The sequence below is a fragment of the Meles meles genome, chromosome 17, assembly GCF_922984935.1.
Source record: "Meles meles chromosome 17, mMelMel3.1 paternal haplotype, whole genome shotgun sequence".
NCBI lineage: Eukaryota > Metazoa > Chordata > Mammalia > Carnivora > Mustelidae > Meles > Meles meles.
In genome coordinates this window covers 65,949,190-65,966,871 of record NC_060082.1, presented here as the reverse complement: position 1 = coordinate 65,966,871, position 17,682 = coordinate 65,949,190, and the positions used below count along the sequence as shown (strand labels likewise).

Here is a 17,682-nt window from a genome sequence, read left to right as displayed (position 1 = left end):
GTCTGGAACACAGGCAGAATGGATTTAGCATAATGCTTAAGGGCCTTAGGGTTTTTAGCACGGTAAATGAGCATTGGCTTTCATTTAAAGTTAACAGCTGCATCAGCCCCTAAGAAATGAGTCCGCCTGTCCTGGGAGTGCTGAAAGCAGGCATTGACTTCTTCCTAGCTCGGAAAGTCCTAGGTTGACGTGAAAGTCTGTTAGCGTGGCCTCCTTGGTAATTGTTCCGGCTTCTGCATCAGCACTTGCCTCAGCTTGCACTTGTATGTTATAAAGGTGGCTTCTCTCTCTCTTTTTCTTAGATTTTATTTATGATTTATTTGACACACAGAGAGAGAACACAAGATGGGGAATAGCAGGCAGAAGGAGAGGGAGAAACAGGCTCCCCCCAGAGCAGGGGGAGCCCGATGTGGGGCTCGATCTCAGGACCCCGGGATCATGACGAGCTGAAGGCAGTAGCTTAACCAACTGAGCCTAAGTTGGCATCTCTTTAACTTCATTAACCAACCTCACCAATTTCAGATTTTTCTTTAGTATCCTCACCTCTCAGCCTTCATAGAATTGAAGAGAATAAGGGACCTCACTCAGGATTAGGCATTGGCCTAAGGGAATGTGGCTTTTTGATCTTCTCTTTGATCCAGATCACTGAAACTTTCTCCATTTTGGTGGCGAAGGTGTTTCACTTTCATTCCTGTGCTCAGGGAGTAGCACTTTTAATTTTCTTAAGGAACTTTTCTTTCGAATTAACAACTTGGCGAACTTTGGTGCAAGGGGCCTAGCTTTTAGCCCATCCCTTTCTCACTGAACTTTATCATTTCTAGCTTTTGATCTAGAGTGAGAGACATGAGAATTTTCCTTTCACTTGAACACTTACAGACCATTGTAGGGTTCTTAATTGGCCTGATTTCAGTATTGTTGTGTTTTGGGAAATAGCTGGATATGGGTAATCAGAACACACCCACATTTACCAGTTAAGTTCACTATCTTCGTTTGTGGGGCCCCAAAGCAAAGACAATAGTAACATCAGAGATCACTGATCACAGATCCCCATAACAAATACAATAATAATGAAAAAGTGCAAAATATGAGAGTGACCAAAATGTGATGCAGACATGAAGTAAGCAAGTGGTGTGGGAAGAATCGTGCTGACACCTGCTCATTTGATGCAGGGTTACCCCGACCTTCCATTGGTAAAAAAACACCGTATCTGCAGAGCACAATAAAATGAGGTGTACCTGTACTTAAGGAATCCCGAGGAGCTTTTCAAAGAATACTTTTGCCAAACACAGTCTGAGAAATTCTGATTTAATTGGCCTGGAACAGCGACTACAGTTTTGTTTTGTTTTTTAAGATTTTATTTATTTGTTTGACAGAGAGAGACAGCAAGCGAGGAACACAAGCAGGGGGAGTGAGAGAGGGTGAAGCAGGCTTCCTGCTGAGCAGGGAACCAGCGTGATGCGGGGCTCCATCCCAGGACCCTGAGATCACCACCAGAGCCAAGGCAGACACTTAATGACTGAGCCCCCCAGCAGCCCCAGGGCTGTAGTATTTTTAAGAACCAGGATAAGTCTACTGTCTGTGTTGAGAACCCTGGTTGAGTTTTCTTCCCTCTTGTCCTCTTTCCAGAGAAATCTTTCTGACCTTTGTCATTGTATTCAGTCTCTTTCCCCTCTTTGCTATCTCTTTATCCAGTCGAGTTTTTTATTCTTTTATTTTTTTTTACTTACCGTTAGAACTTCCATGAACGCCCCTCCGTCTGTCTTTTCATGATACAGCTTAACCTCTGAGACAGGGTTGGGCAGTTTATTAGTTCTCAGTACATCTGTTGTATCTTGTTGGGTGAGTATTTGTCACTGGAGCAGTAAGGAGGCAGTTTCGGACTTGTTTCTGTGTAACCTGTAGAGGATTGCTTTGTGAAGTCGTATTTCAGAGAATTTACTAAATCCTCCAGCAGGCTTTACGAGGAGACTGGTTTCATTATTTAAGGTTTTCGTATCCAAGGGCAAACACACACAAGGTATGTTATCCCTTGGAATCTTATGGATGTGAGTTAGGTTCTTACGCCAGTTCTCAAAAGGAGGAGGTGTTAGCTTACTTGTAAGTACCTGTGATGGTGTAAGGAGCGTTAATGTCAGTTCTGTTACACTCAGTGCATAGTCACTTAACACACAGTAGTGATTTGCATGTTTTTGTTACTTCCTCCCATTTTTATTTGTTGCATATAGGGCAGATAAGTCAGATGAACCCACACTCATCAACTTTTTGTTTACCTATAGTCTTTGTTATTATTCTTGCGTATTTTAGGTACATGTGTTATGCCACTGAGGGTAGATATTTAAATTCTTTTTACTTAATCGTGCATTTTTTCATCTTCCGGTTTTGAAACTAATTGTTTTTTCATTTCAACTCATTGCTCTTAAAAATATTTGCAATTTTTTCTTGTTTTTTGTTACAAAACAAAATGCATTTACTGTTTATATTTAGACATTGCAGTATGTATGACAAAGAAGGTCAGAGTTCCTTATAATCAGGAGTATAGCTACTGCTGTGATAATTTGTGATATGGTTTTGTAGACTTTCATACTTGGCATGTATATTGTAATTTTTAATATTTAACATATATTATTTGTTTAAAACTCCTGTGTACTTTTTAACTTTGTTTTAAGCATCTTTCTGTACAAATCTCTGCTTGGGGTGTTTTTGTTGTTGTTGTTTGTTTTTTTAATTGATTTGACAGAGAGTGATCACAAGTAGGCAGAGAGGCAGGCAGAGAGGGGAGTGGGGCAGGCTCCCTGCTGAGCAGAGAGCCTGAGGCAGGACTTGATCCCAGGACCCTGAGATAATGACCTGAGCCAAAAGCAGAGGCTTTAACCCACTGAGCCACCCAGGCTCCCCTGCTTGTTTTTATAAAGATCTCAAACTAAACATGTCTGAGACAGAACTCTTGCCTCCTCTTCTCCCCCATCTTTCCTAAATCTAGTCTTCCTCACTTTAAGCTCAAAACCAAAATTGTCCTTATTTTCCTCTTTCCTGGCTGCCTCTGCCTAGTCTCCATTTTTCAGCCACAGCTACATCATCTCGTGCCTAGGCTTTTGTCATCTATGATGCTGCTTCTTTTTTTTTTTTTTTTAAAGATTTTACTTATTCATTTGACAGAGACACCACAAGAGAGGGAACGCAAGCAGGGGAAGTGGGAGAAGCAGGCTTCCCGGGGAGCTGGATGTGGGACTCGATCCCAGGACTCTGGGATCATGACCTGAGCTGAAGGCCGACACTTGATGACGAGCCCCCCAGGCGCCCATCTGTGATGTTTCCACGTTCCACCTTTGGCTCCCTACAATCCAGTCTCCGCATTGTAGCCAGGTTGTTTTTAAAAAAACCAAAGTCACATCTGTGTTCACAATGAATGCTCTGAATCACATAGCTTAAAGATAAAATTTAAAATTCTGATAGGCCTGTCATCCAGTCTTTTCTTTCCCTTTCAGCTCTCCCTTTCTTACCAACTTTGACTTCACCAGCTTTTATGTTTTTGAACATGATAAGCGTGTCAGGACCTTAGGGCCTTTGCATTTGCTTTTTCTTCAGCCTTGAAGCTGACTTCTTCCCCATTAGATCCAAATCAGAAGCCTTTCTCTCAGAGAGGCCTTTAGTGATCAAATAATCTGAAATAATTGCACTTTCTTTCTCGTATTGTCCTGTTTAGTTTCATTCATAGCATATGTCACCATCTGAAATAATCCTCTTTCTCTGTGGAAATAATCCTGTTTCCCTTGAATCGCACATTAGAAAGACCCCTGAGAGCACATTCTAGTGTGCTGTCAAAGAATTTTTTATTCAACTCAAGGTTGCAAAGATTTTCTCCTTTGTTTTCTCTAGAAGTTTTATAATTTCGGTTCTTACATTTTGCTGTTCTCCTTTTTAATACAAAATTGAGGGGCGCCTGGGTGGCTCAGTGGGTTAAGCCTCTGCCTTCGGCTCAGGTCATGATCTCAGGGTCCTGGGATCGAGCCCCACATCGGGCTCTCTGCTTGGTAGGGAGCCTGCCTCTGCCTACTTGTGATTTCTCCTGTCAAATAAATAAATAAAATCTTTTTTCTAAAAAAGCATATGCATAAATTTTTTAAAAGATTTTATTTATTTAAAGACGCAGCGAGAGAGGGAACACAAGCAGGGGGAGTGGGAGAGGGAGAAGCAGGCTTCCCACTGTGCAGGGAGCCCGATGTGAGGCTCTGCCCCAGGACCCTGGGTTCCTAACCAGAGCTGAAGGCAGACACTTAATGACTGAGCCACCCAGGGTTTCCCTGAGAGCATAAATGTACTCTCTATTCTAGGAGCCTCATAAATTGATTCCTTGTTGGTCTTTCTCATGCTGTATACAGCATTGTTTACCTCATTTGAGAAGAGTATGTACTGACGGGCATATTTTATTTATTTTTAATATCTACACCCAGTGAGGGGCTCAAACTCATGACCCCAAGATCAAAGTCACATGCTCTACCAACTGAGCCAGCCAGAGGCCCCATGAAGGGCATATTTTAGACAGTAGTTTTTATAGTGGGAAGAGAAACTTTTCACAGAAATGTTTAACCTTAAAAAGAAGTACTCCAACATGAATTATATAATGTATTTGCAGAAACTTATTTTGACTTTATATAGAGTGTATTTTGTGTCTTAGGGTCAGTTGCTTGTTCTCTTTTTGTATTTGAGAATTCCTTATAATTTATAGGAAACTCTGTTTCTGGTTTTCTTTTTAGTAGAAAAATTAAGTTTGTGTATTAAAGTTTTATTTTATCATTCTTTTTTTCTTTTTTAAAAGATTTTATTTATTTATTTGACACAGACAGAGATCACAAGTAGGCAAAGAGGCAGGCAGAGAGAGAGAGGAGGAAGCAGGCTCCCTGCGAGCAGAGAGCCCGATGCGGGGCTCTATCCCAGGACCCTGAGATCATGACCTGAGCCGAAGGCAGAGGCCCAACCCACTGAGCCACCCAGGTGCCCCTATAATACTAAGCTTTTAATGTTTTGTGATGGCTAGAATTGAATTAGATATTCTGTCACTCTGTGGTTAAATGGTGGAATGTTACATTGTTTTCCTTGTGTAAGCATATGAACAAGCTAACCTATCTTGTAATTTTTAATTTTGTTTGCTTATGAAACTGAACATATGGGGCACCTGAGTGGCTCAGGTCAGGAAGCCTCTGCCTTCAGCTCAGGCCATGATCCCAGGGTCCTGGGATAGAGCCCCAGATCTGGCTCCCTGTTCAGTGGGAAGTCAGCTTCTCTCTCTTTGTATGTGCTTTCTTGCTCGCTCGCTCTCTCGCTCTCTCTCTCTCAAATAAATCTTTAGGGGAAAAAAGAAACTAAGCATATTTAATATATTTGCTAATTGGTACTATTTCTCTCATGAATTGTCTGTTTATAGCATTTTATTTCTTCGGGTTCTTTTTCTTCAATTTGTTGAGTTCTTATATAATCACATTTTGGCCAAATGTTAAAATACTTTCTCTGTTGACAGTTGGTTTTTTTTTTGTTTTTTTTTTTTGTCTTTTTGTTGTTGTTGTTTTGTTTTGTTTTTTTTTTAATTTATTTGAGGGAGAGACAGAGTGAGAGAGCATGAGAGGGGAGGTCAGAGGGAGAAGCAGACTCCCAATGGAGCTGGGAACCTGATGTGGGACTCAGTCCCAGGACTCTGGGATCATGACCCGAGCTGAAGGCAGTGCTTAACCAACTGAGCCACCCAGGCGCCCCTCTGTTGATAGTTTTTAAACTGCCATTTTCTTTTCATGTTCTGCAGGTATTTTGTAGGCTTATTTCTGAAAAACCTTAATATGAAATAGACTCCTGTATTCTAGGTAGAGTTGAAACTGTGCAAAACAAAGAAGAAACGTAAATAGGCCGGGGGATATATTCTTCAGGAATACAAAGTTTTGGGCTGGATGTACAAATTTGGAATGATGCGTTGGTTGGTAAAGCCACCTTTAGGCATGAAGAGATTCCCTGCAGAGAAGAGTTTAGAGAAAGGAGGAGAAAGGAAGCGCGGGAGGCAGGATTGGCCTTCAGTGGAATGGGAGTAGAGAGCCATCCGCTTCACTGCTGTCATTTTGAGGACTGCTCCCGTGTTAGAATCACCAGAGGATTTTTTTCAGAATAAGCATTGATCCACAGGCTCCACCCCAGAACCTCAAATACTGGTGTGTTTTGAATCCTGGGTGATTTCAGTGTGCAGCAACGATTAAGGCATTGCTCAGACTGTATCTGCTTTTAATAAGTCAGTAGGTCCTTAAGTTCTGTATGTCTCAGCACCACCTGGGACTTGTTGGGCCTCCTGCTCAGAGTTGGATTCAGTAGGTCTGGGGTGGGGCCTGAGAATTTGCTTTTCTAGGAGTTTGTAGATGGTGACTGAGAAGCACCGTAACAACAGCTGGAGGAAGGGAAACTGTTGAGAAAGATGGATGGATGTAGGTGCAGGTGGGCTTGTAGGTTTGCCCCTAGGTTTCAGGAGTTTCTTACAATGTTGCTCTCTCTATGGTGTAGGCGTGTGAGGGTCTCCGCTGAGAGAGTGTTGCATGGATAGTTGTGATGGAGAGAGAGTTGAGGTGCTAAATTGCCATCAGATGAGGGTGACAGGACAAGCTGACTGTTTCTCTTGACGTATCAGTTACTTTTAATAACCGGAGCGGTCTCCGTGAATCTTAATTTTGTCACCTAGTACATATGCACTGCTCTTTTTGTCACTGTAAATGAATGTGTAAAAATTTTTTCTCCATTTCTACTGGTTTTCGGTGAAAATATGTCAGTGGGGTAGATTCTGGGAGTACAGCTTTCTTCATACTATCATCATCGTTAGCATCCTTGGGATATAATTATTGTATACATTCTTCTGTGTATGGTAGTAGATAGTGAACTGTTTATTTACTATGACGTTCTTTTGGTTGCAGCTGAGTCCTTTTCACAGTTTATCTCAAAGAAAGGTTATTTATTGTAAATGTATACTGAAATGAGATAATGTGAAAAATCTTGATAAATTTTATGGAACTATACACATAGTGTGGCAGTTGACCTGTGTATGAAATCACATCTCTATTGTAATGCTGATTCTGCAGTTTAATGTGTAAAACGGTAGATGAAATGACTTTCATGATGGTAGAGTCTACATCGCCATTCCTTGACTTCCAGTACTTCCTGCATGATAAATCTGTCTATTCTTTACTGTGTTTAACTCCCATGCTTCTGTTCTTAATGCTTTAGCTATTGATGTGGGGTGGGGTTTTTTTGTTTTTGTTTTTGTTTTTTTGTTTCTTGGGGGGGTAGAATTGGCCATCTTCTGCCCTACTTCACCTAACCACTCAAAAATAAATAAAACAAAAAATATAAAAACCAAAACTGTAAAAGGTTGATGTGTATATACTTCATTAAATGTAAGGGAAATAGTATGAGAGCTAATTTGTGTTTTCCCCCCCCCCCCAACGATGAAATTCTCTTTGTAAATGAATATTTTTTAAAATATTATTTTCTTAAAATAACTTACCATATGCACAGAGAATTGTTTTGATAAGTTGACACTATTTCTTGAACACCTAATCCATAGCCATGAAATAGAATATTGTTTTTAGGTACCTTTGGTTTATGAGGAAGTGTTCTACTCTTTGCAGAATGCAGAGAAAATAGAATGTTTCTTTTTATTCTAAATTGTTAAATTACTGCGGATCTGTTAGATATACACTGCCTGAAAACAGGAATGATGTTAATCCTATCGTATTTGCATTCTGTATGTAGAAATTGATTTATGCCTGTCATCTCAAGCCTATTAAATTGAATAATATTTGTTAAATAGTCTTCATAGATGTACTGTATTTGATCTTTTCATTTCAGTATGGGTTAACATTCTGTTTTTGAAGTAGGCTCCACAGGCAGTGTGGGGCTTGAACACACAGTTCTGAGCAGATCGAGAGTAGCACGCTTCACCAACTGACCCAGCCAGGTGCCTCTGGATAAAACTTAATTCTCTGTGATACAGTTAAGCAGTCACAAACCATAAATGACTAATGTGTTCACTGAATGCAGGGCAGTTTAGTTTGATTTTGTTGTGTGTTCTTGGAATTTGACAGTATTAAACAGGTACGACATTTTATCGATGCCAGTTACTGAAGACGAATTTCATTCCTCAGTGTTTTTGTTCTGTTTGGTTTGGTTTTCAGAAATTTGGGGGACATTTGAATTTACTGAGGGTTTTTGTTTTTTTTAAGAATTTATTTAATTGAGAGAGAGAGCACAGATGTGAGCAGGGGCAGGGGTAGAGGGTGAGGGAGAAGCGGAAGCCTGACGTGGAGCTCAGTCCCAATCAGGACCTGAGCCAAAGGCAGACACTTAACCATCTGAGCCACGCAGGCTTTTTAAAGAAACTGAAAGTTTCTTAAAGTAAGCTGAAATTTTCCTCATTTTTCTTTCTTATGTGTGTCTTAAAGGTTTGAAGGGGTGTGGCAGGAGGTTTTGGACTCGATGAGTTTCCACTGAAATGTCGGAGAAGTCAGGCCAGAGCACAAAAGCAAAGGATGGGAAAAAGTATGCAACACTCAGTTTATTTAATACTTACAAGGGTAAATCTTTAGAAACTCAGAAAACCACAGGTGAGTAAAGTCAAGTGGCATATATTTTTATGATTTTTTTTCATTTTGTTTTGTTAGTATGATTGGTACTCTGGAGCTATTGCTACCAGAAGCTAGGATAAACCCATGTTTATGCAACCCTTTGTACTTTGGGCTTTTAAAGATTTTATTTGAGAGAGAGAGAGAGCTAGCATAGGAGCATGAGTGGGGAGGGGCAGAGGAGAGGGAGAAGCAAGTTCCCTGCTGAGCACAGAGCCTGACCAGGGGCTCCATCTGGGCACTCCAGGATCCTGACCTGAGCCAAAGGCATATGCTTAACTGACTGAGCCACTCAGGGGCCCTGCAAATTTATGTTTTAAAATATGTCTCTTTTTTCCTGTTTGTTGTCAGCAGAAAGTTAGTAGAACTGTGTGGCTCTGAATGGGAGACTTGGTCAATGAGGTTGGTGGGCATAGGAATATATAGTAGTGGGTATTTACTACTGCTTCTAGTTAGAAGAGAGTGAGTCCTGGGATGTTTTGGTTTTTGATACCTTGAGCCCAGTATTTATAGTGAAAGGTGAACCCTGGACCAAGTATGTCATATTAGCAGTGTTCAGAATGTAAAGTTAGGATATTTATTCTCTAATATACTAAATTTTGAGTTTAAAATAGATTCTTTGAAAAGATTACAAAACCACTTATTGCCTGTGTTTTCCTATTCATAGTATATAGGGTTGTTAGAATGTTTAAATCATCTTTTCAGTGGCTTGATAGTTTAATATAATTTCTGCATTGGATTAATGTTGTAGTTGTGTGACTTAGTTTTAAAGTTCTTATTTTAAGATAAGATTCCAGATTCCATTAACTCTTGTTGTCTTTCTGTATTGTCTTAAGAATAAATTAAGCAATAAAATAGATGCTCTAAGAAAGTTGATGTTATTGATCTTTAGTTGCAGCTCGACATGGATTACAGAGTCTTGGAAAAGTTGGTATTTCACGGCGTATGCCTCCCCCTGCTAACCTCCCGAGTCTCAAAGCGGAAAACAAAGGCAATGACCCTAATGTGAACATTGTACCTAAAGATGGCACAGGATGGGCATCCAAACAAGAGCAGCATGAAGAGGAAAAGTGAGTCAAAGTCAATAAAAATGAAACTGTTTCTTTGTAGGGAACTTTATTTTTTAAGATTTTATTTTTTTTTATTATTTTTTTTAAATGTCTTTATTTTCTTTTTTATTTATTTATTTATTTATTTATTTATTTATTTATTTAATTGACAGAGATCACAAGTAGGCAGAGAGGCAGGCAGAGAGAGAGGAGGAAGCAGGCTCCCTGCGGAGCAGAGAGCCCGATGTGGGGCTCGATCCCAGGACCCTGAGATCATGACCTGAGCCGAAGGCAGAGGCTTAATCCACTGAGCCACCCAGGCGCCCCAAGATTTTATTTTTAAGTAATCTCCACACCTGATGTGGAGCTCAAACCCACAACCTGAGATCAAGAGTTGCACATTCCAGTGACCGAGCCAGCCAGGCACCCCTGTAGGGAGCTTTGGTTTGCGTTTGTTCTGTGTGTTAGACATTGAACTATGTCTGTTAGCTATCTCGGGCCACTTGAAGTCGTTTACATAGTCACCTTTGATGAATTTTGTGTGTGTATGAGTAGGTTTAGTGGCAGTATTTCCATGTGTCAAGGTAGAACAGATAATGGAATTGCTAATCACAGCTTTTCTTACGGACTGTGTGAGGCTCCCTGGAACCCCTACCATATGAGGCATTCACTTTCTAATGTAGTTAAGGATTGATTCTATTAAATAATTTCCATGATCCTAAGAATTCATCTGCTGGTTCACTGAAACTATACTTGATGCACATTGCAAGTCCTTAGGTAATTCTATTTAAATGAGTAAAGAATTAGCAAGCAGGCCATGAGAGTATTAATAAGGTCCCTCTTAGTCATTCAGCATATATTTAGCATTCTGTATTTCAGGAATTTTGCAGAGCTCTTGGTTTATTGAATGACCAACTGAAGCAGTGGTAATTTAAAAAAATAATACAAGTGATTGGATACTTGATGCTTTTTGCCTCTGTTACCCAATTTCTGTACTCCTATTGGGAGAGCTTTATGAAGTACATTTGACTTCACTTGAATAAAACTTGTTGAAGACATTGTTCTCTATTTCTTAGTTGTTGTAGAATTGTTTTGTAGTAGCGAGCCAGTTACAGGTCTGAGCGTACCAGAAATACATTGCCTCTCTTCAGTCTCTTAACTACTTACTATCTTTTTTCATTTTCAAGTATTAACTTATTACAAAGATTGAATAAAACTGGAGATTCTTTTAAAACCCTTTTTACTTGGGCATCTGGGTGACTCAGTTATTTAAGTGTCCAACTCTAGACTTCAGCTCAACTCATGGTCTCAGGGTTGTGAGATCGAGCCCTGCATCAGGTTCTGTGATCGGGCTCTAGCCGTGGAGCCTGCTTAAGATTCTCTGTCTCTCCACGCCGCCCCCCCCCCCCCACGCCAAAAAACCCCTTTTACTCATGGGGATGTATTGGGCAAGTTGCTGTTACCTCTTTGAATAATAGTAGTAAGTACAGTGGTGAACCTGTTCACTGCCAAGTGGAGAGTTTGCTTAGCCTTAGCCCTGGCCAGTCCACCAGTCCGGACAGTATGTATGCCTATAATGTTATTTCTAATTATATATAAATGTTTACTCTTTAAAATAGATTTTAGTGATTATACTCAATAATGATTGTTTCTTTTTTTCTTTTTTTACAAAATGACAAGTAAAGCTATCTTCTTGGGTTATTAAAAGGAAGAAAGGAAGGGAGATGAAAATAGCTACACTTTATTTAAAGGAGTGTTGCAGAGGAAGAGCATTTGTGGGCGATGCAGCTCTGAGTAAATATGTAGCCAAAGCAGTCTGTTCACAAATTTACCTTAACTACAATATTTATTATTATTTTATTTGAACATACAATATCTGAAATAATGGATTCATTTTTTTTTCAAGAGCACCAGAAGTTCCACCAGCACAACCAAAACCTGGGGTTGCAGCTCCCCCAGAAGTAGCACCTGCTCCCAAATCTTGGGCCAGTAACAAGCAAGGTGGGCAAGGAGATGGTAAGTGGACATTAGCTGGGGAGACTGACTAGGTTTGATAGTTACTGAACAGCCATGTAGGAGATAAGGGGTGGATTTTGACAAGGGCAGAGGACATTGTCAGGGATGCACTCAGGTCCTAAAAAAGGGGTTTTTCTTTAACTCTTGGGGTAGTTAAGTTTCAGTGCCAAGACCCATGTATGAGCCAATGATAGGAATTTAAAAAGGAGTTTTACGAGACCTTCTGTCCCACATTGTTTTTATCTTCATCCTACATGACCAGAAAAAACTTTGTATCTTCTGCTCTTTGGAGCATAAAAGTACCCAGACATTGTGTAAATTGAAAGAAACCAAACCATATTTATCACCATCTGTGCTCCCTAACCTCTTCTATTTCAATTAGCAATAATCGCGCCTCGGATAAACCTCATTGGCTACGATACTGCCACTGCGCAAAGCTACCTCTTCTATTTCAGATACTTGCTACTCAGGATTTCATGGTAGAGAAGAGCTACACAGTAGCCGTAAAGCATGGTAGCTATAGTCCTACCACCTCAAGGAATGACTCCCCAGAAAATTTAAGTTTCCCACTTGCAAGACAGGAAAAATCTATAAAACACTGTATTGAAAATGTAGGCCCTGTCTGCACCCTCAAGTTGATAAAATCAGATCTTCTAATTTATGAAAGTATATAAATAAATAGGCAAGTAGGTAGGTAGGTGGGTAAATAGGTGACTAGTGATGTGCAACCAGTATCCAGTCATAAATTTAGTGAAGGCGTTTTAGCCTCGATGTGGTACTTGCAGTGTTGATGCCTGTGTTTTTTTCAGTAGTAATATTTGATTCTTAGAGTTATTAGCAAAGAATTTAACTTTTTGAAAATGCAAAGAGTCATAATAAAATTTCACAGGAGTGAAATTCTCATTTTCCTTATCTTTAATGAGTCCTGAACAGAGTCTGGCAGATTCCTTTCTTAGATTTTTCTCTCCTCATGGCTGTTCATTAACTTTCCAAGGGATTTTAATTCTAAATATATTTTAAAGTTTTAGGGATATAAACAGTGGAATAATTATATATATGTATATGCTATATAATATATATAATTATACAAAAAATGGAATAATAGAGAAAAGCAGACACCTCTATCCTGGGAGGGTTTTTTCATTATCTTCAGTATGAAAGTTACATTTAATGTTTTAACAAAATCTGTAGGAATGCAGGTGAATAGTCATTTTCAGCAAGAATTTCCCAGCCTGCAGGCAGCTGGGGATCAGGAAAAAAAGGAAAAAGAAACAAGTGATGAGAGTTACGGACCTGGACCCAGTTTGCGCCCGCCAAGTAAGAATACTTTCTGCTCCATGGAAATAGTGAATGAGATGATGTTTTTATTGTATTTTGTGATGTAACCTGCCCAAGATCGTATGCATGACATACCTAGTTTGAAAAGGCAGTAACTGCTGACATCCCACGGTGGTTTTCACATGCACCGCTTTGGTATAACTTAAGAACATGTGGGAAATGGACATCTTGAGCCTCACACCCAACCCACTGAATTAGAAATTTGCATTTTAACAAGATGCCTGGGTGAGTTCTTTGCACATTAATACTGGTCATTTCTACAGTAGTAAAATTTTGAACCAATCTCCCTAATACGCAAATGTTTATTTGTAAATTACATCCACTGATTTGCTACTCTGTTAACATTCAGCGATCTTGTGCTTTCTGAACTCACAACAAAGACCCAAATAAATCTGGATAATGAGAAATACTTGTATTATGGACATAAAACTAAAAGTAGAAATATAAAATCCTTGACATTAAATGTCTTATTTATTAATTATATTAGTTTCCTATTTGATATGAAAATATCTCAGAGGATCCTGTATACTTGGGAGATTTCTCTTTTCAGTGATGGTTACAAATCTGTATTTCTTTTCTTTCTTTTTTTTTTTTTTTTAAAGATTTTATTTATTTATTTATTTGACCGAGAGAGAGATCACAAGTAGGCAGACAGATGGGGGAAGCAGGCTCCCTGCTGAGCAGAGAGCCAGATGTGGGGTTCGATCCCAGAACCCTGAGATCATGACCTGAGCTGAATGCAGAGACTTAACCCACTGAGCCACCCAGGCACCCCACAAATCTATATTTCTGATAACCTAATACATTGGCTCATTTCTTGTCTGGGTAAATCATCTTTTCTTATTTTTAGTTTTTATTGTTATGCAGTTGACATATTTATATTAGAAATAGATTGTCAGCTCTATTTTCTTTTCATTCATTTATATATTTATTTATTTTAATTTTAAGTAATTTCTACACCCAACATGGGCCTTGAACTTAAAACCCTGAGATCAGGAGTTCCATGCTGTGAACCCACTGAAACAGCCAGGCATCCCTCTACTGTTTTCTTGGTCAGTTGGTTTTCACCAGTTATCGGCTACTGCATAACAAATTTGGCAACTGAACTGACTTAACGATTTCACACAGTATGCAAGGGTCAGGAATCTGGGAGCTGCTTCCTGGAGTTGTGGCTCGGGAACCCTCTCAACAGCCTTGCAGTATGGCATCTGATGCCGATTTGTCGGGGCTGCTGTTCAGGTTCACTCATGACAGCTCTTCTGTGTTTGGGCTGCTCACAGTGTTGCTTCCCCAGATAAAGAGAGATTCGGGATGGAAGCCCAGTCCTTTAAAACTTAACCCTGTAAGAGACGTGTGATCACTGCTGCTTTATTCTGTAGGTAACACAAACCAGTCCTGGTGCAGGGTGTGAAGACCAGGAGCTGGAAACCCCTTTTGGATCATCTTAGGGGCTGCCTGCCGAAGAGATGCCTTGTAAATTCATTTACCTGTTTCACTGAGTATAGTTTTACCAGATAATTCAGTCACGAAATGTGCCCCCTGGGGCACAGGTAACTAGTCGTAGTAGCCTGCAGACAGATAAGGGCATCACTGTCGCCACCATAGGACTCCCATCCCCCTTCCCTCAGGGACACCTGAGGTATAATAGTGACTTTAATCTCTGTATCAGATATTGGTAAAGCCTGATAGAGAAATTCTCATAATTTCTTCCCCAACCACAGTATTTACTTTTGGTGTACCCTCTTGGTCCATCTCCTCTGCTTTGGAAGCCACTGTTCTTGATTACCTAACACTTCGAAAGGAGTAGGGCCTAGATTAGATTTTCACTGCCCCTTCACTGTGTTCTCTTACTCTCTTGAATTTTGAAATGGGCCTAGTTTTATTTCACTGTGTTCCATTTTTAGCTTTTTTCTTAGGCCCCTCCCCCCTTTTAAATTTCAATGCTGAATTCTGTGATGCTGTTTCTTTGTTTTAATTGAATTTCTTACCTTTCTCCATACCAGATGTTGCTTGTTGGAGAGATGGTGGTAAGTCTGCTGGCTCACCTTTGACATCTGACCAAGATGAAAAGCTCTCTGCCCAGGATGAAAGCACAGCCGGAACATCAGAACAGAATGATATCCTCAAAGTAGTGGAAAAGAGGATAGCTTGTGGTCCTCCACAGGCTAAACTGAATGGACAGCAGCCTGCTCTTGCTTCCCAGTACAGAGCTATGATGCCTCCTTATGTGAGTATTGTTAAAGAAGTGAGTTGTTAAATCGGTTTTTGCTCTGGGTCCCAAGGAGAGAATTACAATGGGGAGAAGTTTAGGTCTTTATTTGCATTAACATCTAACTAAAAATAACCATTTTCCTTGATTACGGATGCAGGAAATAAATCACAGAAGTATCAGGAGTACCCTAGTTTTTATCATTAATAGGGATCATTTTTCATATCCTGTCAAAATTGTAGGTGTAGCAAAATATATTTAGTAGTACTTCAAAGTAGTTATTAGACCCATGGGTAGCCCCACTTTTTATTTAATGAAAAAGCACATATATTACCATATCACAAATTTGTTTTTTAAATATTGTGTTAACAAAATTTTAGCATAAGTGTTTTCTTCTATAGTACTCTGTATTTTAAATTACAGATTTTAAAACATTTCTATGAGAAGAGAGTCATAGGATTGACCAGACTGCTAAAGAGTGGTTCATGGCACAAAAAAGGTTAATATGTGCTTTAGTTCTAAAGTTTTCATTGGTAAACATACCTTTACATTCTTTTTAACTTCTCATCGTAGAATACTTTGAACATATTAAAACAGAAATAATAGTACAGTGAACTTGCCCCTTCCTCCATATCTTCCATCCATCTTCAGTAGTTAACAACTTGGGGTCAGTCTTTGTTCAGCTATTTCCCACCACCTCCAGTTACTAGCAACATCCTAGATACATGAATTCATCCATATGTATTTTAGGTTGTAGTTTAAAACATGAAGACTAGGAGAAGAATCCACCATGGCCTTATACCTAAAAGGATAGTTTTTATTCTTTAATTTTTAAAAATTTTTTGAAGATTTGTTATTTATTTATGGGTGGGGCAGAGAAGGCGGAGGGAGAGTATTAAGCAGACTTCATCCTGAGTGCAGAGCCTGACATGGGCTCAGTCTCACAGCCCTGAGGTCACAACCTGAGGCGAAACCAAGAGTTGGACACCAAACTGACTGTGCCACCCAGGTGCCCCTAAAAAGAGTTTTTAAAAATAATCAAGTCAATACTCAGATTTGTCTGATTATCTCATGATTAGGATCCAAATAACATCTATTCTTTGAGTTGATATTTTTCTTAGGAACCCTATTATCTTTGGTTACTTCTTTCCATACCATGCACACGTGCGCTCTCTCTTTTTTTTGAGCTTGTTACAATTTATTTGTTAACCTGTGGAGTTTCTCATAGTCTGGGTTTTGCTGATTCTGTGTTTGTCGTTTTATTTAGTACATACTTGTGACCCATATATTTCTGTAAATTAATAGGTAGATTCGGTGCTCTCACACAGTTGTTTGCTCTCAGCCTCCTGTGAAATGAAATGGTAAATTACATGTGCCCAAGTAAATGAACTAACATTTTTTAGGGGACCATTAATCTCAAGGAGAGTAAAAGTCTGGCTCTTACATTTATTTTTATTATGATTTAATTCCTAAGTATTCAGGCTCTAAATATCCATATTTTTTTTCACATTTTCCATTTCTTTGTGGAATTTAATTATTCTAGGGTAGAGGAGGGAAATAAATGATTAAAAATAATTTTTTTTTATTTTAGGAGCATGATAAAAATTAGTCTTATATGCTGACCTGGTCTTGAAAAATTATTTACACCTACCTTTGCCAAATAGTTTCAAATTGTTCTTCCACAGAGCCCTGAAATTTAGGCTTTGGGGTGGGATGGTAGAAGGGAAAGTTTTAAAAGGGGAGATCAAGTGGGCTTTTCTCCCAGGTTCATCAGTCATTTTATTTGAATAATGTATTCCACTAACTAACAAAAACAAAAATGTTCTTAAAACCATCACTATATATTGAGAATTTAAAGATTGTTTCTACATTTTTTGGTGGCAAATTCTTAAATTTTAAGCATTTAATACGTGAAATTAATCTCTCTGCCTGAGGGACCTAATGAAATACCTGTGAGCATTTGCCTCCAACTGTTTTTTTGCTAACTTTAGGTACACAGTGATGTAACCAGAAATTCTTAGTATTCACCAGACGAAAAGCTTCTCCATTTGAGCTTCAGCTGCTGCTTAACTTAATTAACTTTGCTCTAACCCTACTTAGAAATTGCATCTTTAGATGTAATGATAACCTTTCTTCAAGTACAGAGTAATTTCTTTACCTAACAGGGTTTTGTTGTTGTTGTTGTTGTTTAAGAAAAGCTGATCTATTATAGGATTTACTTTCTTTTCTTTCTTGCCTGCCTGCCTTCCCTTCTCCCTCCCTCCCACCCTCTCTCCTTCCTTTTTTTCCTCCCTCATTCCTTCTTTTCTTTTCTTTCTTTTTTCTTTTTGTATTTTGACTTGGTTATAAGCAAATAGTTAGAAGCATGTCTTTTGACATCTGTTCCCTTCTCTTGGTGTTTTTGTCTTTATAATCTATCTTTAAA

General features: G+C 39.2%; 1 protein-coding gene and 1 pseudogene across 12 annotated transcripts in view; one reads left to right on the top strand and one right to left on the bottom strand.

The window, feature by feature from the left end:
* PRRC2C (proline rich coiled-coil 2C) overlaps nucleotides 1-17,682 on the top strand; it is a 97,880-nt gene that overhangs the window by 16,111 nt on the left and 64,087 nt on the right. For 8 of the 12 annotated variants that reach the window (XM_045983627.1, XM_045983623.1, XM_045983619.1 and 5 more), the window contains exons 2-6: nucleotides 8,466-8,627; nucleotides 9,538-9,715; nucleotides 11,601-11,710; nucleotides 12,902-13,027; nucleotides 15,052-15,275. In XM_045983627.1, coding sequence (XP_045839583.1) covers nucleotides 8,516-8,627; nucleotides 9,538-9,715; nucleotides 11,601-11,710; nucleotides 12,902-13,027; nucleotides 15,052-15,275 — 750 coding nt within the window. In that variant the 5' untranslated portion in view covers nucleotides 8,466-8,515. The remainder of the gene's footprint in view (nucleotides 1-8,465; nucleotides 8,628-9,537; nucleotides 9,716-11,600; nucleotides 11,711-12,901; nucleotides 13,028-15,051; nucleotides 15,276-17,682) is intronic. The other 4 variants (XM_045983628.1, XM_045983624.1, XM_045983620.1 and 1 more) reach the window with 2 other exon arrangements.
* Nucleotides 11,958-12,149, bottom strand: LOC123928578 (annotated as a pseudogene).